Raw genomic sequence first — 27,731 nt, forward strand, 5'->3', positions numbered from 1 at the left:
TTTTCCGTTATCCACGACAGACCACCCGTCATCGACTAAATCGCACTCACTTGGCACAATTTGTTACGACTATCATCTACGATTCTTCGGCTCTGTTCGACAAGCACGGGTTACAGCCTGGGCGAAATTGTGCCGTCTGTCTGTCCGACAACGAAACACTGTTCCGGCGTTCGCAAGATCCGCGAAAATCATATCAGCGAAACCAGGTCGAGACCGACCACAACGAAGAATTTGTAAATATATGAATATCGATAAAATATGGAATCGAAAATAAAGAAAATAACAGTCGTACAGTGTACCCATAGCTGCCATAACTCTCGTCAAACCCGGCGTGCGTCTGACTGTAAGCTATATTGATAAGAGGAGAAGAAAGAATCGGTGTATTTAGTCAGTTTTTAATATCGTACGTCACAGTGTTGATATAATTTACAAGACATTCCGTCTGTATAATCGAGAACGCTTACTCGCTACTAATATCGAAAGAAAGAAAATCGAGACGACGTATGTGCTTTCGTAGATAACCGTGTACACGTGTTCCTGCATGAATAATTTAACGCGAAATACAATCTCGTGAACATACGCGGCGGTAATCGTGCGAATATATATACAAGCTCGGCCGAAAGTAGAAAAAAATACGATCGTTTAGCGCAATAACACAGATAAGAAGAAAAAAGAACGAATTCGACTGACATCTACAGACACTTCTCAGCTCTTTGATCATCTCGAGTCTCGAAGAAGAAGAAGAAGAAGAAGCAGAAGACGCGGAGAGCACGATTAGGCGTCGCATTTTTTTATCGATCGTGTTGCTACGCTCGATGCTTGTCAACATCACGGCGATTATTTGATTACTTTATTATACTCTTTTTCTACCGAAGATCCGGAGCAACGAAGCGATCCGTTGTCCCGGAGCTTCGCATTGAAAGACATCGAGAAGAAGACCGACCGAGGACCCCCGCCGACTTCGCTCGTACCCGAAAAGAACCGATCATTAATCAACCATTCTCTCAAGAACGAGCGAACGAGAGACGCTCTCTAGTGTTCCAAGGTCGATTCGATTCCGCGGTTACAGCTCGGTAGCTTTTTAGCGTAAACGACGTCGAACCCTTTCAGTAACCGGTGTAATCTTGCCACGGTCCTCTTTGCGGTCTGTACTGAGCACCGCTGAGCTGAATGGTCTCGGCAGGTCTGTAGTAGACGGTCCTCAGCCTGTCGTTGCCGGAAGCTGCTGGCAGAAATTGAGGACTGGGCACAAAGGGCTTTTGCTGCAGTTGCTGCTGATTCACGGGCCTCGAGACCTTGTAGTTGTTCTCGGAGGGCTGAAGGATCGTGTCCCTTCCCAGCTGTTGCCTGTGAAGAGGCAACACGAATCCGCTCGGCAAATTAGCTTCCTGATTCAAGGTGGGAGTCAGAGCCTCGTTCAGAGTGACGTCGTACTCGCTCTCCGGGATGTCCTGCAGCCGATGGGTCACCTCGTTCAGTCTCTGTTTGATCCTGAAGTTCCCTGGCCCGGTCGGATGCTCCTGAGTCTCCTCGTTCTTCACCGCAGGACCGTAAACATTAGGATTCTCGTTCACTCTCCCCTTACTTCGAGAGGGAGCGCTGCCCTCGTTATTTTGGGCGCTGGAATAGTCCTCGCCGGCCCATTTAGACATCCCCTCCTCGTAATTCTGTTGGCGTTGCTCCTCGTGCTTCTGCGTCTCTTCCTCCCTCTGCCTGTCACCTGGTCTGCGAACAGCGGGTCTGGCGAGAGAAGAGTCGTACTCTTCCGGCCTATGATCCCGCTGACTATCCTGGCTGTTCAGGACCGTCTTGTACGCGTTGTAAGTCTCCTTCTCCTCCTGACGCGGTTTCGATTGCTGATTATGCTCTGGGGGACGATCCTGAGTCTCCTCGTGCGCGTAATAACTCTTCGGCCTGTCGGTGACTCTCTCTTCCTCTCGTCTAGGCGTGGTCGCCTTCGACCCAACCGGTGACAAGCCTCTAGGGTTCGCGTTTCCGCCTCTGGACGGCACGAACGGTCGCTTCACTATGCGAACCGCTGTTCTCGGTGAAGGAACCGGTGGATCTTCGGGCTCGTCGTAGTACTCTTGCGAGTACTCGTCCGCTGGAGTCTGGTATTGGCCTTGGTCTCGTCTGTCCTCTTGCTCCCTCTCCTGATAGTCTTGCTGAGCTCTACGAGGTTCTTCGTCGTCCAATGGCGCCCGGGTCGTCGTACCTGGTCTCTGAGATCTTTCAGGAGGTCTTTCTAAAGGTCTCTCGGACCTGTCCGACTCCTTGGAGTCCGATTCTACTTTGTGGACCAGTTGTTCCGGCAGACAGGTGGTGGTGGTGGTGGACGCAACAGTGGTTGGTCTCTCGTAACCGTTGCCTCTTCTAGGTGGAGCGTCCGTGGGATCCTGCAGATCCTTCGATCTCGAGCCAGTTCTGGGACGATCCTCTCGATCTCTGTCCGTGGGTCTCGAAGAGTATGGTCTCTCCTGCTTCTCGGCTTCCTGCGTTCGTCCTCTGTCGCGATCCACAGGCCTGTCCGTTGCTCGATCCTTCCCACGATCCAGGGATCGGTCTCTGCCGCGATCGGCTCCTCGGTCCCTCTCTCGATCGTAGTAGCGATCTCTCGAGCGATCGGAGTGCTTCCTAGGCCGCAGGTCCTCCTCCTCGTCTCGGTAACGCGGTCTGAAACGATCAATCCTTTAATCGTTGTACCAGGGGTCAAAGGTGTTTCGTTCTGTATGGGTATCGACAATGGTACAGTGTGATCACGTTCTTGTATCGTTGTTAGGAGCGTGTGTTAGGGCACGTCCACGTCGGAGCTGAGATAAACGATCGGAGCGACGATAACAGCGTAGGAATCATTCTATTGTTTTATAGTGGACGTGCCGGAGCAACGAGCGGGGCAATGATTACTAAATGACCAGGGACACAACCGTCGAGAATTTAGCATTACTTCCGCATTGTTATTATCGCTGATTTTATCATTGACTCTATTGTTGATGTAGACAAATTAATAAAGGAATAAAACCGGGTCTATCTATTACTGCTTCGCTGCGAATGCAACAAGATAACTTTGTATCGTCGTTCCGGTAGACAGTTTAGAGACTTTTATTGCAGACGCAACATGAACCTACCCTGACATGAGTGCAGCGATATCTGTCGTCATGATATCGTGTAATCTGATTAATCACGACAGACGAATATAATTGTATCAGTGTTGTGTACGTACGTCACCCTACCTGAAGGGTCGATCTCTGTCCCTGTCCCTGTCCCTCGTATCGTAGAAATCTCTGTCTCTGTCTCGATAAGACGGTCTCCTCCTCATTGGTCTTCTTATCGGTCTGAAATCCTCTTCGTCTTCGTAGTAATCGTCCTCTGCGTCTATCGGTCGTCTTCTGGACTCTTCTGCTTTAAATCAAGTGGTACAAAATGAACAATCGCCCAATCAAACAATCACGCAAAATATCGTGCAAATAAGTTTATCCACTTGAGAAGTCTTTCGAAAAAGAAGATCGACACTTTAAACTGTGTCCAACGCGAGACAGGCCAGTAAAGATAAACAAATGACGTTACATTTCTCAGATGGTTAGCAAACGACGCACGCTGGTCTCGTTGGACGGACTCGCACATGTCGAATTACCTGTCGATGGAACAGTGGTGGCTTTGTAGGCGTATTTGTCCTGTTCGGACAGCGGCACGGGTCTCCTGATTTTCGGAGGAGCTCTAGGCCTAGCATAAACTGAAGCTATAGGTGCAGCGGGCTTCACCAGGCCATCGGCGCTTGAAATGGATGTCGAAGAAGATGACGCAGCTTCTTTATCATCGTACTCGTCCCTGTATCTGTTAACAAACCACCTTGAGTACTAGATCGATCCGAAACTAAGTGTTCTTCTATCAAGAAGAGTCCTCTATCAAACCACCTTTTGTCGGAGTAGCGACGATCCTCGGTCCGTCGATCCTCCAGCTCGGTGTCGTCGACTTCCCTGGACCTTGATCCTTGATCAGGGTCTCTCGGCCTGACCCTGGCGTCTTCCTCGAGGGGATCTCTCGTTCTGCTCGGATCTCTCCTATTGTTCCTGCTCGGGTATCTGTCCCTGGCACTGGTATCTCGATCTCGGTCGTCTCTGGCGACCCCGTCTCTAGATCTGGGCGCATCCCTGTCTCTGAAGTCACGATCCCGATCCCGGAACTCTCGGTCCCGATCCCTCCTGTACTTTCTGTCTTCGTAATCGTAGTCGTCCCTACCGTAACCCCTCGGCCGACTGTAATCGTCGTCGTAATACTCGTCGTAGTAATCGTAAGCCGGTCGTCTTCTATGCGGTCTTCTTCTCCTGGGAAGATCCCTGTCTCTGGAGGAGGAACGTCCAGCAGGGGTGACAGGAGCTGGCGTCGTCGTTGTCGTCGACGTGGACGTCGTTGACGTCGTGGCAGCCTTGTATAGGGCGTCGTTCCTGTGCCAGTACTTTTTCGAATTCGGGCAGTCTACCTCCGAAACGAAGTGGCAGATGAACGTCTTTTGGTCGAAGGCAGTAAAGTTCGCGCAGAGGAAGTCGTAGCGCGTGCCGTACAAGCAGTGATGGTACACCTTGAAGAGCAGAGAAAAGTACAATGTTATGGCTTATTGGTGATTTTTTAAAATTTGCGGTTCGCAGCTTGGGATTCCCCAAACAATTTCTCTGGGGCGATAGCAATTCTGCTTCTGAATCAACTGGTCACATCCAAATATGCAATCTGATCGCTACTTTCGAGATCTTTGTTTAAAAAGGGCCTACTGTGCTTCATAGAACTCTTTTTCCATTTAGAAGTTCTCTTCTATTTTGAGAACCACTTCTATTTTGAACCCGTTTTCTATTTAGAACTCCTTTTCTAATCCTATTAACAGAGAAAGTAAAGATTTGACTAATATATTATTTAATTTGCCTAGATAACGTTCCAAGCAATAACTTCCACGGCTCCAAGCTCCCAGTCCAGTCTAATCCGGTCCAAACGCTCTAGTCACAATGCATTTTTAGCGTTGCACACGACTGCATGTTCAGGTTGCGGATTTTCTTCGGAGGAAATGAAAATTGGGGAACACAGGTGTCTAGCTCGAAGACTGGGCCAGCCGCAGCGACAGTGTTAACACACTTTTCACAGACGCTGCTAGACAGTGGCTGCAGCTTTCACACCGAGAATACGTGCGCGCAGGTAATTGCTGCGAGGCGCACGAATGTGCATCGCGCAATGTGGAGTGCACGAGTGACTTGTCTCTGTAAGGAGATCCGCGATTGTCCGACACGTATCGCCACACCGGATTATCTGTAGGAATCATCTAGAATCATTCAGAGCACGTCCTCGCCGGCTCGCTCGGCGCTCGGTTTCGCTTCTCGAAAACGAGCCTCTCGACGTATCAATCGCGTTGATGCGCTCCAACTGAGACGCGCATCCTCCTTCCTTCTAATTGCCTTCCTTTTTTCTTTCCTCGTTATTCCGTTTATTCACTCTCCTTAATAGGAATAACCTCCTTTTTTATACGAATCTTCAAGCGAATTTTTCCGAAGCAATTGAAGGGAACAGACGTTTTTAATAGTCTTCATTTATTCAGCCGCACGGCCAGGAATGGGATTTGGTTTTACAGTAGAACTGATTAATCATCTAATTATTTTGCATAAATATCCGCAGTCTAATTATCTAATCTATCTACTCTATCTATTGCAGACATTACTATTCCTTTTTCCCCGAACGAAACAGAAGTTACACAGGAGTTAAGATTTTCAGTAAATTGAAATCTTTCTACGTCGCTCGAAGGAAGCAATAGAAATTAGCATCATTAGCAAGTTGCCGAGTTAGATAATCCAGCGACAGTATTGCAGAGTGCATAGTAGATGTTTGAAGAGAATGCATAACTATTTCTGCGCGGATCTTCATCTTTCCAGGAACTTCTCTGCACGTTGTTTACAGATTTTTCTTTTCGCAAGCGAATCAGGTAATTTGCCCATCAGTGCGCGACTCCAGTTCTTTGGAAAGTCCTCTTCCGGATTACAGGGAGCAGCCAGTTGCGTATTTGCATAGCGAGACTGCACTCTGCTCAAAACGACTCGGAACTCTGGTCGGTAAGCATCTCGGCGTGGCCTGGACGCTCGAGCGATTTCCCGATGACGGATCGCGTTGCCCAACCAACGCTGTCTCGGTAAATGTCAAAACCCAAGCTTTGCTCAACGATCGCCCAGTTTCACGATCATTTCTTCAAAACCTAGAGATCGTTAGAGAGCAGGGCCGATCGGAACGTTTGTGCAAGTCGCGCGGAACTTGATCTTTTTCGATCGGTATCCGGCCTGCTCGGAGGGGAAGGAAGCGAGAACTGTGAACATTTGCATGACAATGGGCCGTTCGCTTGGTAGCCCGGGCAAAACAATCGATAAGGAACGACGGAAAAGGGATACGGCGTGCAATCGCTTTCACAATCGCGGGATCGAGGAGCGCAAATCTCGGAACGGTCAGGGACGGGAAGCGTATCGGACCGCGAAGCTCCTCTTCGGGTTGTTCCGCGGCTTCTTGAACCGTCGGCAGACTCCTTTGTCCGTTGGCTAAGCTGCGGTTATGCCAGCAACGTTTTTAGACCGCATGATGGTCGCTGCGCCTGGTCCGATGCGTTTTGAATGCAAGTACAAGTGTACGTTGAGCACGTTAAATCGGTGGAATTTCAGGACAAATTTTATTCTAAATCCGCATCAGTCGCATCTGCATTAGTCAGTATATTTTCATGATCGAGGGAGTGCATTCTAATGCACTCTAATCTCTTTAAATACTTGCATTATTCTATACGTCAATCCTCTTGTAGCCAATTCACTTCTTGCGCATTAGCTGATGTAATTTCTCTATTGAACAATATAAGGGGATCGGGCATAGCCATATCGGTTGACGTTCCAATTACATCTCCGCCGGTTGCTTGATCATTCCTTGATGGTTACTTCATCGTCAAAGTCTCCTAGATCAAATCCCACCGTATACCGACACGGTGATTACTAGATTACGGATTTTATACATTTATGACAAGTATGAGTAGGTGAAATACAAAACAGTGAAAATATTAGACGATTTAAAAAACACGAGTACAGTGAATTTTCGATATATGTCAACAACACGGGTCTTGCCAGCGTCTTGTATCGTCCAGGAGACATAACCGTTTTGTTTACACTCCTCGGCGTTCGAGGCCCCTCACGGGGTATACCCCGCGGTAGTGGGAATACTTCCGCGACATTTATCATCCAGGCCTCGGCGACATATATAGAGAAATCACTGTATACTGCCCATGGTTCAATAAAATTCTTAAGAGAAGGGATAAATGTCTATGCATATCACATAAAATTTTTATTTTGCAGGAAGACCCGCAGTCTGCAAGTTACAGACGAGTTTCGAGGAATTATTTTAGGAAAACTCTATCGAAATTTGCGAAACCTCTTTGGACTGTTGACGATCGTGCATCTTGGTGATCGAGGATCGACGGGTTCTCGCGCGATTTACGCCTCCGCTCCGCCGCGATCTAGCTACTAAGTGAAACGATCCGCCGGCGTAGAGCTGTTGCAGTTTTTTGCATCCGCATCTCGCTCGAGGACTCGCTTTCGTTCACGGTTTTCCGTAGTCACGGGGCATCGCGGTAGAAATCTGAAAGGCCGTCGCACGTTTCGTCTGCTGTAGGATCGCGATCGCGATCGCGAATCGCAAATGGCCGGCTGGAAGGGAGGCGCGCCGACGTCACGGATCGTTGACATCCGTTCATTACGCGAGTGGACGACACACCTTGTCAGAAAATCTTTCTCCAGCGCTCGTCCAGATGACACTGACTTTCCTTTTCACTAGAACGGTCACGATACCCGCTTTTACTCCCGGCCTGCGGTCGATCCCGCGTTTCTGCTTTCAGGATAACGAGCTCTGGTTCCTCCGGTACGATTCGTTCCTGTTGTGTCGTGCGATTTTCATTCACCCCCGACTTCTACGTCAACGCTTCATGGTTCCCTTTCTACCAAGAGAATCTTCGTTACCTTTGGAGCCAAGAGTCTGGGCCATTTACTGTGGATCTTTATGAAAATTCTAAATGTCATAAGAACAAATATTTTAACGATGAAGATAAGTACGTGTTAAGTCCATGTATTATTGACTTAAGAAGTTCCTTGGGATCTTCATTCCCTTTCCAGTTTGTAACGAAATTTGTTCTCTTGTTTTCCGTCCATTTTTCCTGTGGCTCTCGAACAGTGTCGTGTATTAGGCAAATGTGAGAGTGGGATTCACCGTAGTGGGCGAGAAGATGTGAGAACCGTTACGATATAGATCACGACACACCGTACCTTATTACATCGAGTCAAAAAAGGCTCGTTCCCGATCGCAGCGTGGAACCCGTCTAACCCAGAAGAGCTGCTTTCCCACACAGATTCGCACGTCCTTCGTCCTGCAATTTTCAACGCGACTCACGCCATGGATTTTTATTTCGAGGTCTTCGGGACAGGGAGCGAATAATCTTCGCTCAATTACGAAGGCGGCCCCCGTGCCGAATAATAAAACAGAAAGATGGAAGGCGAACCGCTGGATACAGTAAATCCTTGAATTTCTGTGATCGGGACCCCGCAGACCTTGAAGAGACCAGGAACGAGCCGAAGGTCTTGTAACCGTGGCTAAAGTACATAAAGACATCAATGTTTATGTGTTTCATGTTGGCAATGCCCGCATGACCACTAGCTGGGTATATAGTCCATTCTGTTGGTCTTTGCTGAGCATACAAAGTTTAATTACACCTTCTCGGATCGTTTATCAGGAACTCTTATTCATTGCTCCATTTAAGTGGACTCCAACCATGAAATTTTATCGAGATAGAAAACATTTTTGAGTACTATAATCGCTAGCAATCTCTTCCTGTTCTCTCGACACAGACAACGGGACGCTATTGATTCGCTCAACACTTGGATATCGACACCAGGGTCCATTTAGACCCAACATTTTAAAGGCATCACCCGGCCATTCATATTCGCGTTCTGAGAGTTAAAAACGAATTGCCTGTCATGGAATTATAGTGTGGGGTGCAAACTTCATTACCAAGCGGCTAACAATAATTACCAGCAACCCTGATCGCGCGCCACATACGAAATCGTGTATTAGTGTTAACGACAAACGAACAAGGTTTATTGACCCACGTAGTCTGTCCGAGCCGCTTCAGCATTTTTGCGCCGATTGCCCGGCGAAAGGAGTGACAAATCATCGTAATAAGTCGATGAAAGGTTTTCCGTTTGCGTCGCTAATAATAGCCTTTTCTTCGGCGTAGAGTATCGGTGTCGCGTCGTCTAGTGCAATTACGAAGCGCGGCGTCTCACCTGACATTTGTGAGGAACGCTGGCGTAGAATCCGTCGTGCAGTCCGTCGCATTTGAAGTCGATGTCCTCGGGTATGCTGTTGTAGAACGGGTAATCGCTGAGATTGTAGCCGTTCAGTTCGCGGGGCAGATTAGGGTCCCAGATATAGTCTATCTGAGGGATGCCGGTGAGAACGTGGCCGGTGGTCGCGTTCGCCTCGGTGGTCGCCGGCGTGGTGGTCGTGGTCGGCTGCAACAAATTGAAGGAATCGTTCCATCATGGGTTTCATCGCTCTACCGTGCACTCGATCCCACAATGCAGTTCTCTATAAACAGTAGCGGTGAACCTTCTGATAGTTTTTTCGGCGACAATCTCGGAAATTAACAATAAGCTGGGCCGCCGATGAGTGCAAAGGAAAAAGTTATGAAAAATATCGATTTCTACAAGGTAACCAAAAATTATCGGAGAGTAGGTAGCTGTTCGGAAGGTTTACCATGGTAGCTATCCGCGTCGCGAGCGTGACTTCGATGAGCCGCTGGTGCTCTTTGATGATGTCACGTTCCTTCACGAAGGTGAACCTGTCTAGCTCGTCACCGAGACGATGGGATTAGCTACGAGTTAATTGATTTCGCGTCACCGTGGTCCAATTATAGAACCACGTCGGCCAGATTGAAAGACATTCCAGAAAGAAAGAAAATGGCCAAAGATAATTGTATGCCGGCGACTGTATTTTAAGTTCTCCTGTCAGGCACTCGAGGATGCACCTGGCCAGCAGAAACAGATGCGTGGGGTGTCGTGACTGCAGTCGGTACGATTTGCATCATCGAAAGATAAACGATCTGGCTGGTCTATTCCGGTACACGTAAATAATGCAATCGATGATGCTAACCGTGATGCTATCGTGCCTAACTATCTACCTGCGAAGCAATCGAGTACTCGCGAACAGTTGGAGCAGCGTTCTCCAAACTATAACTCACTGTCCGATGAAACATGGACACTCCGACGAAGTTGTACATGCTGTCCTTTCTATCAAGCGACGCCAGTTCTTCAATTTCGTGCTGGGCAACTATTATTTTTATTTCAACAGTGAGCGTATATATTCGGTCTAAGAAAATTTCTCTTGATACCTCAATAGTATGGCAAGGTATCCTGAAAATTTTAGAACAATGGACTCTATAGTTTTCCGTAAAAAAAATTCTAAAGAACTCGGTAGAAAAATTCTAAAGAACTAAGTAATCGAGAACACGCGTGTCTCGGTGGTCCAATATTCTTTTGGAGCGGCCTGCAAGTTTGGGGACTATTAGTTCAAGATGTTGGCTATGATCTATAGGGTCGTTCTGATGTACAGGATTTACCTCGTCATCCTCGTTCTCGTTCGCAGTGCTCTCCTCGGTGGTGGTTGACGTGGAGGTGGTCGCGATCTTGAATTTCGGCCTGGTCCCCTTGAGCGCAGCCGAAACTGCATTGGCTAGAACGAGTCCTGGAATTCAGAGGAATCATCAGCGAAACCGGTCGCGAACCTGGATCGAGGATCACACCGTCGATCCATCGATCTATCCGTTTCGGTGGACGCGTTACCTACCGATCGGTTAAAGGCGACGGGAAAGGTTCGATTCGTTTGAATATTGGAACGGGACATAGCGAGGCTCGTCGCGTCACCGAGAAGAACAATCAAACCGCGGCACACGCGTCCGCGAGATCTTGCGTAAATCGCGAAGAAGCGTCGCCATTGCGAAAGAACCGCGCGGAGAAGAGTCGTGTGTGTCGCAATTTTTCGCGTGGCGCTGGCGAACGCGTTCGTTCATTCGGTTGGGTAATTGTTTTCAAGCGGATCAAGGCTGCCGATCGATCATTTCTCTCTCTTTCTCTCTCCGGAGGCTTTCGTTGATCTATGCGCCAGGCTGATCCGCGCTCGCGCGCGATCCTATTATAATACGTATCCGCGAATCATTATCGTCAGCTTCGCTTGGCTGGTGTTCATTACCGCAGAATCTTTGCCCGCGAGCTGAGCCTAATTAATCCGAACCGGTTCAAGGTCGACGGATTGACGGGAATGGATCGAACCAGACGGAACAACCTGTCGTCGGCCGGGAAAGAACGAAATACTTTCGCCGTACCCAGCTTTCTAGGGAACACTGGTCCGCGGGGTGAAATGTCTCGGGCTCTCAATTAATTTAGCGCATCTGCGGGAAAAACCGGTACCGATAAATCAGCTCGCGATGGGCCCCATGGCGCCCTGCGACGGTTATTAATTTTCCCCCGTCCCGGTTCCCATCGACGTCGTCTTATTTTCACGAGAAAAAGAAAAAACGGACAATGAAGGTCCACGAGAACCCGCGTCGATTGTAGAACCGAGCTTCGTTGAATACAATGGAAAAAGTCATTTAGAATGTACATAAATGGTTTGCTAGTGGAAAGGGTTAACTTTCTGGCAAAGAATGATGGTCGATCGGGTTGCCGAAATTGGTTATAGGGGCCATCGGTGGCCGGGTGGGCGTCTTCGCTGAAAAACACGAGTCGTAACGGGATCGGCAACGAGCGCCCATCGGCCGCGTTGCATAAAAAGGAATTATGGGAACGCGCTCGCATTCCGTTTGTGGGAAACGCTCGCGTGGGCACGCCCCGGCTACGGGAAACGTAACGGCGAAACGGATTTTCGTGACGAAACACATGCCGTCGTTGTGCTGGTTATAAACAAATCATTGCCTCACCTCGATCGCGTATCGCCCCTCGACGATTGTCTACGATCCGTTTTTCCCACTCGAATGGGAATGTCCTGACATTTTCGATAAAAAGGGCGTGACGACATTGCCGAGCTACTCGAATCGCGGCAACGGGCGTCGTCGGTTCCGATTACCGATTCTGGAGTTCGAAGCACGATTCCGTTGTTGTTATAATCATTATAGTACTCCTTTACATACATTTGAGCCGTTCAATGCAATATCACAAATATTTCAAACAATGTGTGCAGGGAGTTTGTATAGGGAGAATAAGCTTGTGGATATCGAGTGGCAGAAATTTTGTAAGAAATGAAAGGAGACACTCGAGTAACACCTTCGATAAATTACAAGCAACGCCCCTGTGACTAGAATGAACGTATGGTTAATGATTGCAGACACCGATGCAGATTTATAGCACATGCTCGAAGAACCACGGCAAGCCAACAATTAAAAGAATTATCCCGAGACAATGTGTGCAATGCATCTGCATATAAGTTTGCAGATATCGAGAGATAGAAAGTACAGCGCCTAGCGCGATTCAGAACGGAAAAGAATTGGCGAGATTTGCATACGTATCGGTACAGCGATCGTTTATCTCGCGCCAGAGGAGCTTTTACGAGCGCCTAACAAATGGAAGGGGAGCGATTGCAATTTATCGCGTGCAAGGGGCGAGGTTCGGTTCAAAGGACTGCATTAACCGTTGGCCCTGGAGCATAGTCTCCCTGGATAGGGATCACGAAGGTCAGGATCGTTCGGGAGTAGCTCGCGGCGTGGTAGACAGAGATTTTTGTGGTCCCCGGGAGGCGGTGGTCGTGGCAGCTACCGATTCTTTCAGCGAGTCGCTTTCAAACGAGTTTTCGAAGGCCTCGACTGTCTCCGCGCGAGCTGTATGGTGTTCGACGCAATCGTCGAACGGGTGAAAATGTCAGAATCCGCTTTAAATGTTAACACCGGGTTACGTGGCTGAAAGCGCTCCGCTGGACACGGTTGTTGCGCGATCGGGGCAGCTGTCCGAACGAGTTTGACCGTCCCACAGTCGGGTATTTGACCCGAAAAGTCAGCAACAAGTCAATTTAAACATTTCTGCGTTCAAATTTTTGTTATTTGAGATAGTCGAATGTATGAGGAATCGTTTTTCTCTTTTATAAGCTTATGAAGCAGCAGGACTCGTCGAAAGCTAATTCTATGAGACGCCTTTCGTTCTTAAACAATTTTTGACTTATTGGCGATTTTTAAATGTTTTAAGAGGATTGTGTAAATTTTTGCATCATAGAAACGACCAAAAATGAAGATTACCTTGACTTTTCTAAATGTTATAATGTACTCTTTATTTCATAGTGTTCTAGCTGACGTTAAGACGAACTCAACGATGTGTAATATATTACTAGACTGCGGATTTTGTGCATTTATGACAAAAATGAGTATTACTGTTAACTCTGGCAAGTTATTAGGAAAAAAAATGGACATCGATTTAGCACCTGTGTCTCGCAAATAATACAGAAAATTTCTATGCTGCATAAAAATCCGCAGTCTAATTATTACCTTGCGGCTACGAATAACGCTGTGATGACTTGTGTCGGCTTTCCGGGCCAATTATCCCCACTGTGCATCCTGGACGGTTTGTTTACTCGTTCAAGGGTTTCGAAACCGTCTCCCGTAGGACAAAGGAACCGGACCTCGTTGGTATTCCCGATGTCAACGTCTCTTCCTTCGTGGAATCTTCGTCGTAAAAGCTGTTTCGCGCGTCACGCGTCCCGGCTGTGCGTCCTGCATACGAAACGCAGGATTTTTCTGCCGCGCCGGTTGCAGCTCGGGGCCCGAAACCGATCGGTGTGAACGAACCTTGAGTGAGCAGATGCAAAACTCGAGTGGTATGGGTGGAAGGTCGACCTGTCTTCGGCATTCCTTTCCGGATATGGAAAGTCCAAAAATACAAGGGACTGATTATCGAGACGGTGCCAGCGCCCGGCGCCGCGTCGATCCGCTTCCAATAGGACTTTTACTCGCGTAGAAAGCCGCTCGAGGACACGAAGTCGATCGCGTTATCGACGAAGTCCTCGGACCACGAACCGAACCCATTACCGGCTATCCGACGCCCGGCATGTGGCCACTGTAATTTCCTCGGAATTTATTCGGGTGGCTCCAAAACGAAACACGCGCGTCGTTCTTTTTGGACCTTTCGTCGTTCGTGCTCGACATCGACTTTCAGAAGCTCTAAAGTTTCTTCTTTACTCGGTGAATAATTTGTTCAATCTATAGCGGTCTTGCATTTACATTGCTATCAACCGTTTGTCTTACTTTACGTCTTCGTAAACACGCTGTTTTACCGTCACACTTGGGTCCGTACCATCGTTCAACTAAAAACATTACAGCGTAATGCTCAAAATTACAAATACCTCACCGCTGCAATAAAGCGTGATACTCATTAATCGTCGCGAAGATGCAATACCGAGTAGCTAAACGATGCGTATGCCTCCCGAGGCTAGTCCACAAGGTAGCCAACTGGCAACTTACCGTACAGAGCGAGCAGAAGCCACCTTTTCTCCCGCATGTTGGTGCAACTGCAACAGACAAACGAGAAAGGCGTTCAATCTCAAATTTTCCAATTTGTGTTCCGGGCAGGACTCGGTTGGCCAATATTTAAATTTCCGCGAGTCGTGGCGTACCTAGGGGCCGCGATATTGAGTTGTGCCGAGCATAATCGAGACACGTAGTTCTAGCCGTCGTAGACCGTGCAGCCACTCGAGCATATGGGAACGAATAGGAACTTTCTCTGTGCTGTCACCACTGCTAACCATATAATGCAAGGATAATGTGGGTGTTATATAAATGCACGATCACGTAATACCGGGTGTGACTTTGTCGTCACCGGCAAGTCGCTTCTATTAATTATTAAAACCAACTAGAGAGAGGGATTCTGCCTCTCGCTGCGCATAACAGAGCTATCCTCCTTGATGATCGTCATCGGGAGAAGAAGAAATCCGTCGGGTGCCGCAATCCGTCCTTGCGCGGGCAAACATTTCGTCCGCTCGTGTTCCGATGAACCTACCCGACGGCCTTCGGGTATTCGATCTCTCGTGATCCTCGACGAAAGAGAATCTGGTGAAAGCGACCTTGCGGGCTCACGATTTTGACTACTTCAGCTAGAGATTTCTTCGAGCCTCGGCGCAGCCTCGATTGCCGCAAGGCCCAGTTTACATTGCAGCTTCGATACCAGCGAAGAGAGCGTCGATAGAGTGAAAACCTCGCTGTCATACTAACGATAACTTTGTGTACCAACGCTACCGCAACGAAAACGTTTCCTTGGCAATATTTACATTAAAATATGAAACTCGCCGTTGAATTTCCCGAATATATCCTCCGCGGAATTTTTTACGGAGAGGGCCGGTGTTCCAGCTCGAAAAATATAGATCACTCGATCGCTTTCGACGGCGCGGCATATTTTCGCATTAACTAAGCGGTCTATCGCGCTCCAGTTCGCAGACGGCTCGTTATCGTTCGCGTAAAAGCGGCAGGAAAAGAGGACCCATGGTGGGAGGACGCCGCTGGAGATGGAAAATCTCCGCGCGGTTACACAAGTTTCGTTTTGTTGCTTTCTTTCGCCGGTGTCGCGGCTGAGAACCGAGAAGAGTCGCAGCCGGTGCTGGGAAATTCTGGCTGGTCTCTGTATCCGGAAATCGTAGGCGGTCGGCATTCCGGCGGCGAAACGATCGCGAAATATGTGCGATCCTCTGCGCGTTCGACTGCGAAATAAACGGCCGCGAGTCGAACGTACCGTTTCCCTCCGTTTTATTCCGCCGCTTCCTCAGGATTTTATCGGGCCGCGAGCTCTCGCGGGCCGTTTCCTTACGATCGTGAATTACCCTCCGCGATGTAAATAGCTACGAAGCGGGTGTACCGTTTCCGTAAATTTAATTCCCCGGTTTAAGGCTCGAGGAACGCGACACTCGCAACGTTACCTTACGGTAAATTACGTTACGTTACGACACACGTAACGGTCATCCTGCGGCCGCTAAAGGTCACCGGAAACGACGACGGCTGGCACGACCAGTTGCACGTATCGAATCGACTCGACTCCTCCGGTGTCATCGTCGTCATCGGCGCGCTTTTCTCGGCCATAGTTTCCCTCTTTCCGCGAACCACAAGCTTTCATGCAGACTCGCGAGAAAAACCGAGAGCTAGCCTCTCGATATGGAATTCTTTTGTGCCGATCGAATTCGGATCGGGGAAATTGTCTCGGCCGCATAGCTTCCCCTTGTTTTTCTGCCGTGGGACTGGCTGCGGCGATTTTTCAGATCGACAATGCACGGAGGCGTGGTTGCAAAACCCGATAGCCTTCAAAAGCAGAACAGGCCGCCGCTCGGCAGGCTTTCATTTCCTTATGCTTGCCGCTCGAACGCCAGGCGACGTTCCATTATCCGGAAAATTGTTGCGATGAGTCCTACAGAATAATTATCAGTTTGTGGTTGAAATTGAGCAGCCTTGCGGAGACTCTCACTCTCGCAGTTCAGCCAAAATTAGTTTTAAAAATGGACAGTGTTTGCTTTGTAATTAGAGCTGCGCGTATTGCACTCCTGTAGCTGTGTTTGCCTTTGCCAAACAATTTTTAGCAGTTTGCATAGTCAGAGGTTAGGCTCTTCGTTGCTGCATTAACGCTTTGACTGCCAAACCAGAAACCTTAAAATTCCATAAAATCAAAGTAAGTTATCTAATAAAAATAAAAATTAAAAAAATTAAATGTATGATATTGTGTAGTCCTCCAACTTTCTTGCATTTTACAGACCCTAAACAAATTTGGTACAATGAAAAATAATTCCGTCACCCACATATGGGTGACATGGCAGTCAACGTGTTAAACAGTCTAACCCTCGAACGGTGGACCCTTTTCACAATTACAAAGTTGATGTCGCTTAACACCATTCACAGCTTTTGTTTCAGAATTTTCTGTAACATTCAATATATTTCTTACTCAACATTTTATTCATTCCATTTAATAGCTAGGAATTGTTAATACTCCGAGTCAAAATAGACCCGGGCATCGGCGTCTACGAGTACGAAGAAGCGTCATTTTTCATCATTTCCATACCAAATCACGCGTGATTACGGCCGGATCGTTGACGCAAGAGGTTTCGTATTGTCTTCCACGTTCGGCGTCTCGCTTTTCCACGGGAAACATAATTAGTTCGAACGAGGGCGTGAGAATCGGATGCATGTTGCCGCACGAGTGCGGAAAGAGCGAAGAAATGGAGCGTACACCGGAAAAGCGAATCCGCGCGTCGACAGTAGAATCGGCCAACTGAAGTCAGCCGTCCGCTTATCGATACGCGACGCCGGCGTACAGTGGATTCCGATCGTCTCGATCGGACATTCCTTGGAAACGTTTTTCCCAGCGGGGCCATTTACTTTCTCGCGGGAGTAGAATTTCCCGAGGCCAATCCCGCGGATTCAGATGATCGTTAGGTAACGTTATTGGCATCGTTTCGATCCCGGCTACGTTTGAACGGCGAATCGACGCTGTTTCCGCGACACGCAACGAACCGCGCGAGGTCAAGGCACTGGACAATTAATGCTCGGCTCTGGAATGCTAATATCGGCCGACAACGCGGTATTACTTAAGGAGACCGAGCTGCATCCGGAAAATTGTTGATCTTCACGACCTTCAAAATACTCTAAACAGAAAGATGAGAAAAGTGGATGATGAATAATAATTTTTTTCTCCAAACGTAGACGTAATCTTTTTATGTTCTTCCGCCTGTGTCTTCAGTACTGTATCAGGAGTTACCATACAACGTTTAATCAATTTTACTTTCGTGGATCCGCAGAAAATAGATCGAGTATTACGAAAATTGTATAACAGCCATTTTTCGTGATACAGTAGTCTTTGAAAAAATAGATTCGTGTACTTTCAGTGTTCGGAATTAGAGAAAAGTTTACTGAAATATATAGGAAGATGCGTATTATAAGAATTCATAATAAAAAGATTGAATGGTTGAGTTACGGGTGCATTAATTTCACTTTTTCAAATCCTGAGAAAATAGACTAGGTATGACCAAAAATGGACTGGAGCTATTTTTTAAAATACAATAGCCTATGAAAAAATCTTACGTACTCCCAGGGTTCGGAATTGAATAAACTTTCATTGAACTGTATAGAAAAATGTGTATTATAAGAATCAAGGCTAGAAAGATTGAATTGTTGACTGACGGGTGTTCATAATAATGAAACAGTCGGCGTTTCGTGTTCGCCGTTGCACGGATTACAGCTTCGCGGATAGAAAGTGTCTCATCCGAGCAATCGCCTTGGTAATGCAGAATTCGTGCGACCGTTGATCGTCGTAACTCGTTAGGGGAACGTCAGGATTCGGCTCGCAGACTGCACAGTGGATCGAGACGTATCTGGTCAGACGTAGCGAGATTCATTCCCGCGTACATCGGTATTGGGACACGCGACTTCGTAAAACCAGGTGATATTTCATCGATATTACGTAAACCGCGATGGCCTCTTGATATTGTATTAGCAAAAGCATGCACGCCGGTGCACGTAGGTGCTATTTACATAACCATTCCGCCCGTATACTTTCTACGCTGTGTTTTATTCAAAACAAAATTAATTGAAGGCAGCAGTTTTGTAACACAGCTGATCTATAGTTAGAGCACTTCATTTCGTTGCACATCGACTGCAGGCTACTTAATAACATTCGGTGAATGCATTCTTCGGAGTCCAAACAGCCAGTTAAAAATATTTCTAAGTATGCAGTATTTTCCTGCTTTAAGTTAAATGCTCGAATTTACGTCTTGTTTAAGAACGTGTATGTTCCCGTGGAATTTTTGTGGAAAGAAATGTTAGCCTTAGGAACTTCTTTGGCAACTGTTCTCGTAAAGTACATGTTTTGGAATCTCTATAATAAAGTGTTTCATAGAAACAGGTTAACCTAGAAGGTCTAGTACAAGGAGTTCCACAGGAGGAATACAAAGAAGGTTTGAACAGTGAACGATTTACATAAATATTACAGGTAAATAACATATTCAAAGCAAGTTTTCAAGAACTCCTTTCTACCTGTTCTCGTCCAAACTTAAGATGCGTAGGCTGCGTATTTTCATGCGAAATAAAAGTCGTTTGCATTAATCGGGAAACGTGGAAACCAAATTATTTCTCTGTTTAGAGTGTATTCATACTCTTAAATGCTTGTAATCTTTTTATTGTTTGAAACGACACCCACCTATAATTTGCTACAAACGCTGTCTAATGATGTAAGAAGGTTTATTTAAAAAAAAGTTACATGATTTACATTTCAAATAGACTAAGAAGTCACACACAGTTCACTCGATTGTTTGAAACCCGTGACATTCTCCGGATGTTTGTCCTCGGCCAATCCTGCCTTCTGCCGCCGGCGTGACACTAAATTATTAATAAAACAGGTTCAAAGCATTAGCATAGTGTTTACAGTGACCGACCGCCTAGTCCGTTCGAAAGGCCGGGGTGACGTTACACCGCGAATGCGGTTTTCCTTTGCGTCGCCGGCGTTTTGCGTCGTTTAACAGAGGGAATCGCCACTTTGTATGTAGAAAGTGTTCGATTGTGCAGGCGAACGTGCCCGACCGGCTCGTTCGTAGAATATGGAATAAGCACGACCGTATTGCGATCGATTTTACTCAGGTGTTCGACCGGTCTGTCGTAACCCGTCGAAATTGAGGCACGACGGGATCGATCGCCGATCGCCGTGACGATTTGAAGCCGTTTTCCCTTGAAAGACCGGACCTTGAGTCCTCGGGAAAGGCTCCGCGGAGTCCTGCCCACCTTCGAGACATGAAAATCGAGCAACGTCGCATTGCGGCGAAGGTGTGTCTTAATGCTCGTTGGCTTTTCGTGTCAAGGCGCCGGAATCGACCGGATCGGACACAGCTCGCAAACTAACGACCCTAACGCGCGAGGAATCGTCCAAACCGCTCATCAACTTTCCCTAAACAGCCTCATCAATTCTAACAACAGTCGAAAAACTGATTCCGGAAGAATTTCTTCGTTTGCCGATACGTCAGCCGCCACGTCGATCGCATATGGGTGATCATTATCTTTCACCAAGTTTACGAATCAGTTTCTTTTTAATTCGGGGTCACGAGTGACTTGGCACAGTTGCATCTGTTGCGTTACACGCAAAAATTGCATTTTCTATTCATCCCGTGCTGCTGCAAAACATATGCGTCCACGTAGAACTCACTTTTACTGTGCAATATTCGAGAAAATCGAATTTCATTGAACAGGGATTGAAGCAGTAGCTACTACGACCAGTTGCCACTTTCCAGGTTCGGTTTCATCGATTCAATTGCCCAGATTTCGCGGGGAACATTTTCTATCGGACACTCGTCGCGTTAGCATTTTGAAACCGGTGATTTATCGGAGTTTTACGAACACGATGATTTCTCGCTCGGATCGCGAACTGAAATGCACGCTTCCAGGATCGAGCATCGACCACGATCCGTGGTTCGGTAAGAGCGATCCGTCTTATGTAATCGGTTGTTCATTGATCGGTAATCGTTCCCGGAGTGGTAGAACGCGATCATCGCGCGGTGGATTTCTAAATTCGCGGGTCTTCCGGTCCGGATCGGTTCCTTCAACCAGGAATCGAGCGGAGCACGGTCTAATTGACAAACGCCGAATTTTTGCGGTGCCCGATCGCGCCGATGCTCGTACACAACAGTGAGAAGGCGGTTTTCGCGTTCGAGAACCGGCTTCGAGAATAAATGATTTCACTCTCCGGCGGCGAATAAAATTTATTCGACCGTAAAGCGGCGTTCGCGTCGTTTTGTCGGCACATTGTGCAAGCGAGCTGCGCTACGACTCCTGGACGGGAGGGGTCCAGCAAGTTTCGAAGGATCCTGTCTTGTTCAGCGCCGATTTTACGAGTTTTCGCGCTGGGAACGTCATCTCGGCATCTGCGCCGCTAATTACGCTTATAATAAGCCGGAATTATGCCTTCGCGGCGAGCTCGGATTCGTGAAACCCCAGAAAACGCGACGTTTACGAACGCGCGTAATTTGTTACGATTTTAAAAAGCAACCGATCGAGACGCCGCAAATTCCTTCACATTTTTAATAGCGAGAATAATTTGTCCCAACACGAAACCCTGCAAATACTTTCTAATTCCTTATGGCAATAATTCGTCTATAAGGTGACAAGTACGGGCAATGAAAATAATATTTAAAACGAAATCCGGCGCTCACATTTGCAAATTTTACGGATACTCTGGACGATGTAACTTCATGCAATCTGCAATTTTCTCAAAGATACAGGGTGTCCCGTAACTGGTGGTACAACCGAGCAGGGGATGATTCTACATGAAAAACTGAGTCGAAAATATAGAATAAAATTTGTTGATACAAGGCTTTGTTTTCGAGAAAAATGAGTTTGAAAATTTGTCTAGTGCACGTGCACTCGGCTTACTTGCGGACACCCTGTGTATTAAACTCAGCAAACTTCTTAGCTGTAATTCCAGTGGATAAAACTTCACACCAGTCGAAAAATAGAAAATACACGCAGACTCCAATCGAATTTCGCAACCGGTAATTCCCGAATAGCAGACCAGTCATCGCAGCGGGAAAACCCCCATACAAATAAGAAACTCGGAGTGTTCGACGTGGCTTCTTCCCTGAGAGTAACAGCGAGAAAGGCCGAGTCTCCCCTGTATAATTAGCGCAATTAATGTGTCGTGAAGTCACAACGCCTCTCGTCTAGCTCTTTCTCTTAGGTGTAGGAGCAACAATCGTTCCCCGAGAGAGCATAACGAGGCTGATGCTGAATCGTACAAGAGATCTTTCACCGGCGCTTCCTGCCGCTTTAGAAATTACAATCGCGTCCGTAAATTACACGGAGTATCGGGACACCACGGTTCATCGGCGTCGGGCGATTACCGAACAGCCGAAGGGTATTGCCTATGGGTGAAAATTCTAGGCATCGGTCTCTCGTCGTCGATCGTTCTCTCCGCCACCAAATTCTTTCTCTCTCGCCTGTCCCCGGCGCAATTATCTCCGAGATGATTGCGATACGTCCGAGCGATTGCGCGTATTACTTGAATTGCGCAACCGTGCTTCGTCTTGCAGATTGGGGTTCGTTCGTGAGCTCGTGCCCGTTAAAAAATATCTTTTGCATCTTGCCGAGCGTTTAAAGAAGACCCGATGAACACTTTGCTGATTAATTCGTGTCCTTGTCAGTCCGGTTATTTGTGAGTGGACTGCGGATTTTTATGCGAAATAAAACTCGTCTGTCGCAAGACGCTGAAGAATGTATTTCTTCCTTTAATAATTTTAGTAAGTCGAAAGTAACGATTAGATTGCGGATTTTATGCATATAAACGGGCAAGACCATTGACAAATTATCGAGGATAATTGAAACAAAGGACTACGCGTAGCTCTCGTGTAATTAACAATTTTTATTTTGCCTAAACATCCGCAGCCTATTTATGAGTAATTATGAGAACAAGATAATATCGAAGGTGAATTAATATTTGGCTCAACTCACTGCTTTAATGTAACGCATCTGCTACAAAATAGTAGAGCGCATTTTTACTCTAATCGTTCAACATCTCGGAGCTAATTTCTCGCGCACGGATCCTCCACAATTTGATAATAGGCAGGATGTGCCTGGTGTCATCGAAAGCGGACAATCGCGCAATATTCACGCGTGCCTCGTAGAGCTGCCTGACACACTTCGGGCCCCGTTTCGAAAGCGATGCTCAAATTTCGCTTTATCCTAAGGCGTCCACGGAATCCGCTCTTTCTCCGTGTTCTTTCCACTATTTATTTCCTGGAAGCCTTTCGTTCGCAGCTAATTCCTCGTAACGGATTAAAATATATTCGATAACGTTGACACCGAGGACACGTTACAACGGTTCAATAATACCAGAATGAAGAAGCGACGCGATTTAAGCGAAGAAGAGTTTCGACACACCGTTGTCCGAGGAATCACGACAAGAACCTAGAGAGACGATAAATTTTCAGCCTGGCGAACGTTGATGAGGTTGACGATGTTCCCCATCGATTCGAGACTCTTTAAAAGGACTACCTACGCGGTTTCGCCGACCACCAACAACCACGGTACAAAGGGAACCCTTCGATTACCGTGCTCTTAAGTGGAAATGCCGTGAAACTGCGGCGGGATCTAACGTGATTAGCGTGTCTTCTTTGGCCGGCAATTATTCGATGTAAACACGGCGCAGACGATATGCAGAAGGGTGCAGCAGGTTGTTTTAAAACCTGACCCAGAAACTGGTACACCGCGGTTCAAACTAAGATTGCTGATGAGGCGTGCGAGCTACGTAAATGGAATAACATCGCTTCGCTGTGCTAAAGTACACTATAATTTACATTAACTGCTTGGGAGTTCAGTAGACGCCGGGAGGTTAATCTGTGTGCGATTCAATCCACAAAATACTGTGCCAGAACTGCGTTTAATTTCCTTAATCGAGTATGTTGTTTACAGGACAGGGCTCGAATGAGTTCTTCATCCTTGCTTCAATGTGTGCTTTACAAGGCGGGGCTCGTTAGAGTTCTTACGCTTTTATTCTTGCTTCAATGTGTGCTTTATAAGGCGGGGTTCATTAGAGTTCTTACGTTTTTATTCTTGCTTCAATGTGTCCTTTACAAGACAGGGCTCATTAGAGTTCTTACTTTTTATTCTTGCTTCAATGTGTCCTTTACAATACAATAGAGTTCTTGTATCTTCGTTCTTGCTTCACTACTCTTCTAGAAATATTAACTTTTAGCATTCGAGCAGAAGATTGCTACCTACACGCGGCTTTTAAAAGTGTGCCCGTCAAAGTGGTATTATTCTGACCACTTTTCCCTAGTTGTATACACATTCTAAGTAGTAGCATCCAACCATTTCTCCAAGTCGCGTATACTTTAAGTAGTATTATCCTGCCACTCTTCATTCCTCTGATGTCTTACTACAACTTTGTTCTTCTACATCCTAGGTTTAATTTCTTATGCTACGTATATTGCACTTCCCTTCATTTATGAATCATTCTCTTACATACTTTTCGTACTTTAGTACCTCCTCAACACTTTTTGGTCAGTTAGTAAATTAACTTTCAAGTAAATTATCCAGGATTCTCTTACTTTGCATCTTCCACTTTTTCTTCGGGTTTTTTGCACAAGATCAATGCTTTTCGCTAATTATGTCTCTTGTGAATCGAAGCCTGTTGCGTTCAAGTAAATTATCTCTGGCTTCTTATGAAAATTCTATTTCTTCTTTGTATCTCTCGTACGAGCACATCTTGAGTACGTTTCGTCAATTATCTCCCGTGCAAATGAAAATGTTGCATTCCAGTAAATCATCGAGGATTCTGCTGGTGTGATTCACGGATTGAACTTGATACCGCACCGGCGGCAAGCGTTAACCTTTCGACAGCCTGCGAGTAGGATGAATTCGAACGACGAGCGAACATGTGACGAAACTCGTCTTCTCTATCCAATTACACGTCCGTCAAAGAGCGTGTGCGGCCATTACGTGCAATTATCTGTCGGTCGCGCGTCGCCGTTTATTCACTCGATCGGAATCCGGCCACAGAGGCAGAAATTCGCTCGGTTTTCGCAGCGAATCGCGATCGTCCATTAAGCCTATTCCGGTGGCGCGATTACGGCGAAGTCGCTCGTTTATTTTTCCGGCGGCGTAGAGCGGGAGAAAGCAGAGCAAGCGTTCGCGAGCGAGCAAGCGGGTAAGCGAACGAGCGCGTTCTCGTGTCGTAACGCTGCCTGTTATACTCTCATATTGTTTATCGATACGGATTTGACAAAGTCTGCCTTCAGGAAACATCCGGTGCTGTTCGCAAACAATTTCGAGCCCGACGTAAACGAGCGGATTGCTCAATATCTCCCAATGAGACCATACGTTTATCTTTCCTGGTCGATTTTCTCCTTCGACAATTTACTTTTCATTTATTATCCAACGTCGATCTTCACACGCTTTTTAGAGCCAATTGTGCAAACGATATTTGCGGTATTTCAATCGTTTCTGCCCCGTACACTGATTCAGTATGTTGTGGTTTTTTTCGTAATTTTAAATTGTTAGTCTACAGGATACAGCACTTTAATTCAGTTTAACGACTACACTGGTTACGGTCACGGTCTAATTTTTCTGAAGAATGGCCGTAAGTTAACACACGTGTTGTTCGAACATTCTTCAAGTAAATGTGTAGAACAAATAAAGCAGAGAGATGAGGATGATATAATTCAGGGGATCTGGATTAAAAACGAAGCAATGTTGCGTACGAATCGCTTTCCAACCAACGAAGCCACATTTGGTTCGCATCGAGGGGATCGCGAGGGCCGGAGCCGATCGCAAATTGATTTCTTTCGGATCATGATTTCGTGGTCCTGGTAATTAGATCGACTAGGCGTGTCTAACGGGCAGCGGGCAAATTAAATTCACTTTCAAGCCTGTGTACATACAATCGGCCGCGGAATTCGTCGATCGAAAGTGGACGTGGACGCGTTAGAATGCGATAAGGAGGAAGGAGAGAACGAAAGGGACAGACGAAGAGAAAAGACGAAGAGAGAGAGAGAGAGTGTGTGTGGCGTTGGTCGCACTGTCGAGGTTACGGAAAACGCGAGTGATCGTAGATAAAAATCATGGTAATTGCTATCCGACGCCTGAGTTTCTAGTACACAATGCTATGAATATTGTCGTGACATATGAACATCGTATAAAGATTCCGGCTACAAGCTGTATACAATTAATGAACAGTGGAGACGTTACAGGGTCGATTATTGCCTCCATTATTCTCGCTTCTCCCTGCTGGTTCCGCAAGTGTTGTAACGCGGGAAACGAGTGATTCGACAATGGAACGAGCCGCGGGAAGCATAAATCGCGTTTACGGCTTGTTTCGAGCGATCGAGTGCGTGAGAACGGAATCGGGACTGGTGGGTATCTCGCCGATGATCTTGCAGGATGCGCCCGGGCGAGGATTTCATTTCCTCGTGCGTGGATCGTTCGGTGCTGCGGTTGGGTCAACGGGAACTCGTTCGGGAAAAAGTGCCCGCCGCTTTTCCTGGTGGAGCGGTGGCTCTGTTGCGTGCGCCGGTCCCTCGACACGTGCAACACCCGTTTCCTAAAACGAAACTCTCGGCCGCGGCGCTCTTGCTCGTTAGCGATTCGATCCCCGGATAGAAATTCGCGATTGGCAGAGCCCGGCCAGGTTCCTCGACTCTCTTTCAGCGATCGCGCGAAAACGCGAGCGCGAGCGCGAGCTTGTGCCTTGCGGTGCAAACCTACCTACCGCCGATATTTTTTTCCTTTCACCTTATTAAATATCGCCGGGCACACGCCGGGCGTAGGAGTCGCGCTCCTTTACTTTTTCTATCTCTCTCTCGCTCTTTCTCTCGCGGCGAGGAAAAGGAACGAGTGGAAAGTTGGACGGCCGGCGAATTCGTCGATAGAACCAGTTCGCTTTCGTTGTCATCCGGAGGTGTAAAAACGTCCGAAGGATGCGACGGCCGGAGCGAAAGTCCTGACGCTTTTATCTCGGGACCCGCTCGACGCTTCTCTCGCGAGATCACTCTCTTCCCCTTGTTTTCCTGGACCGTTCGGTCTTTGAAAATTGTAGATCGATCGTAGAATCGTGTTTGCGACGTTTCTCAAGCGCTCGATCTCGCTGGTCTGTTGCCGCGAGTGAAACAGCGTCGCGAAATCGGGAGAAAAGCGTTGTCGACGGCTGGCAACAGAGCGGTCGCGGTCTCGCTGTTTTCTCTTCTTACGAAAATTTCGCGCGTCTAAATACCAGAGCGTTGCGTTACGCTTCCAATCTGCTCTTTTTTCGACTATATCGGGCGAAGCGGGGCTGAGGCTAGGCCAGACGAGGCGAGGCGAGACGGTTTCGCTACTAGCCGCGAGGCGTACGGGTTTTGCAGGCTCTCGGAACAGGCGGCGCTCGGCTCACGTGGTGGAGGGACTGTCGCAAGAAAACGCTGACATTCCGCCCGCGGAATGGATGGGAGCCGTGCGCCGCTTCTTCTTCTCCGTCAAACGCGAAACACTGTGATTACCACCGGCGCGTTTAGGTAATCCAAATTTCATTCGAACTCGGCCTGCCTGAGCAACGCCGCCTGCCCGGCCACCGACTTTCGCCGCGGTACCGTCACGCGCCAGACCTAGGGCAATCGACACGATCGAGATCGTCGATCTATACACTCTTGTTTCGATCGGGAAACAATTTCTCGCGCAATAAAGCTATCGATTCTTCGCGAGAACCTGCGGATGATTAAGATAGAAAAACAGAGTAGCAGAGGTGTCTCTCGATTCCGATCGAAACGATCGTGATCTACATGCTTGTGTATCGATAGGACAGCAGTTTCTGGCGAAAACGTGCTCGGCTCGAGGAAGGTGTTACCCAGACGTTTGGACGTTAGGATATAAAATCGCACAGACCTGTCTCTCGGCTCCGTTGATTGTCTCTTCTTTTAATCCCTCATGAAAGCACCGTCCTCACATCGAGGCGCACTCGAAATACAATTTCTCACACTGGTACACCGCGGGCGAATTGCTCTCTCTCTCTCTCTCTCGGTGCAGACGATCCTCGGGCCTCGGTCTCGATCTCGATAGGTAAACACTGTGAATCGGCGGCTGGAACTGGTGGCGAGCGGACAGGGGTCAGTTTTACGGAACGTCTCTTTGGAATCGGGATTTTTCGTGAGGTACCACCGCGCAAGAC

At 47.5% G+C, this 27,731-nt stretch overlaps 1 protein-coding gene across 2 annotated transcripts; it reads right to left on the reverse strand.

Annotated features, from left to right (window-relative positions):
• On the reverse strand, nucleotides 1-27,723 carry LOC143357408 (uncharacterized). Of its 2 annotated transcripts, none has more exons than XM_076793888.1 (8): nucleotides 27,449-27,723; nucleotides 14,546-14,592; nucleotides 10,667-10,791; nucleotides 9,333-9,560; nucleotides 3,912-4,576; nucleotides 3,632-3,831; nucleotides 3,231-3,396; nucleotides 1-2,673 (listed from the first exon to the last, which is right to left on the reverse strand). In XM_076793888.1, exons 2-8 carry the CDS (start codon nucleotides 14,580-14,582, stop codon nucleotides 1,107-1,109), a joined length of 2,988 nt encoding a protein of 995 aa, XP_076650003.1. In that variant the 5' UTR covers nucleotides 14,583-14,592; nucleotides 27,449-27,723; the 3' UTR covers nucleotides 1-1,106. The 2 variants fall into 2 exon arrangements, with proteins under 2 accessions (XP_076650003.1, XP_076649992.1); XM_076793877.1 differs by having other exon boundaries at nucleotides 3,231-3,399.
• Nucleotides 27,724-27,731: the final 8 nt, after the last annotated feature.

Source organism: Halictus rubicundus, chromosome 1 (genome assembly GCF_050948215.1).
Source record: "Halictus rubicundus isolate RS-2024b chromosome 1, iyHalRubi1_principal, whole genome shotgun sequence".
In the NCBI taxonomy this organism is placed as follows: domain Eukaryota; kingdom Metazoa; phylum Arthropoda; class Insecta; order Hymenoptera; family Halictidae; genus Halictus; species Halictus rubicundus.

Excerpts from the sequence above, each read along its gene's own strand:
- LOC143357408 (XM_076793877.1), bottom strand. The coding sequence starts at position 14,582 with ATGCGGGAGAAAAGGTGGCTTCTGCTCGCTCTGTACG. Across the intron at positions 3,400-3,631 it reads CACCACTGTTCCATCGACAG|CAGAAGAGTCCAGAAGACGA; the intron begins GTAATTCGACAT and ends CTTGATTTAAAG. Across the intron at positions 2,674-3,230 it reads GACAGAGATCGACCCTTCAG|ACCGCGTTACCGAGACGAGG; the intron begins GTAGGGTGACGT and ends TGATCGTTTCAG.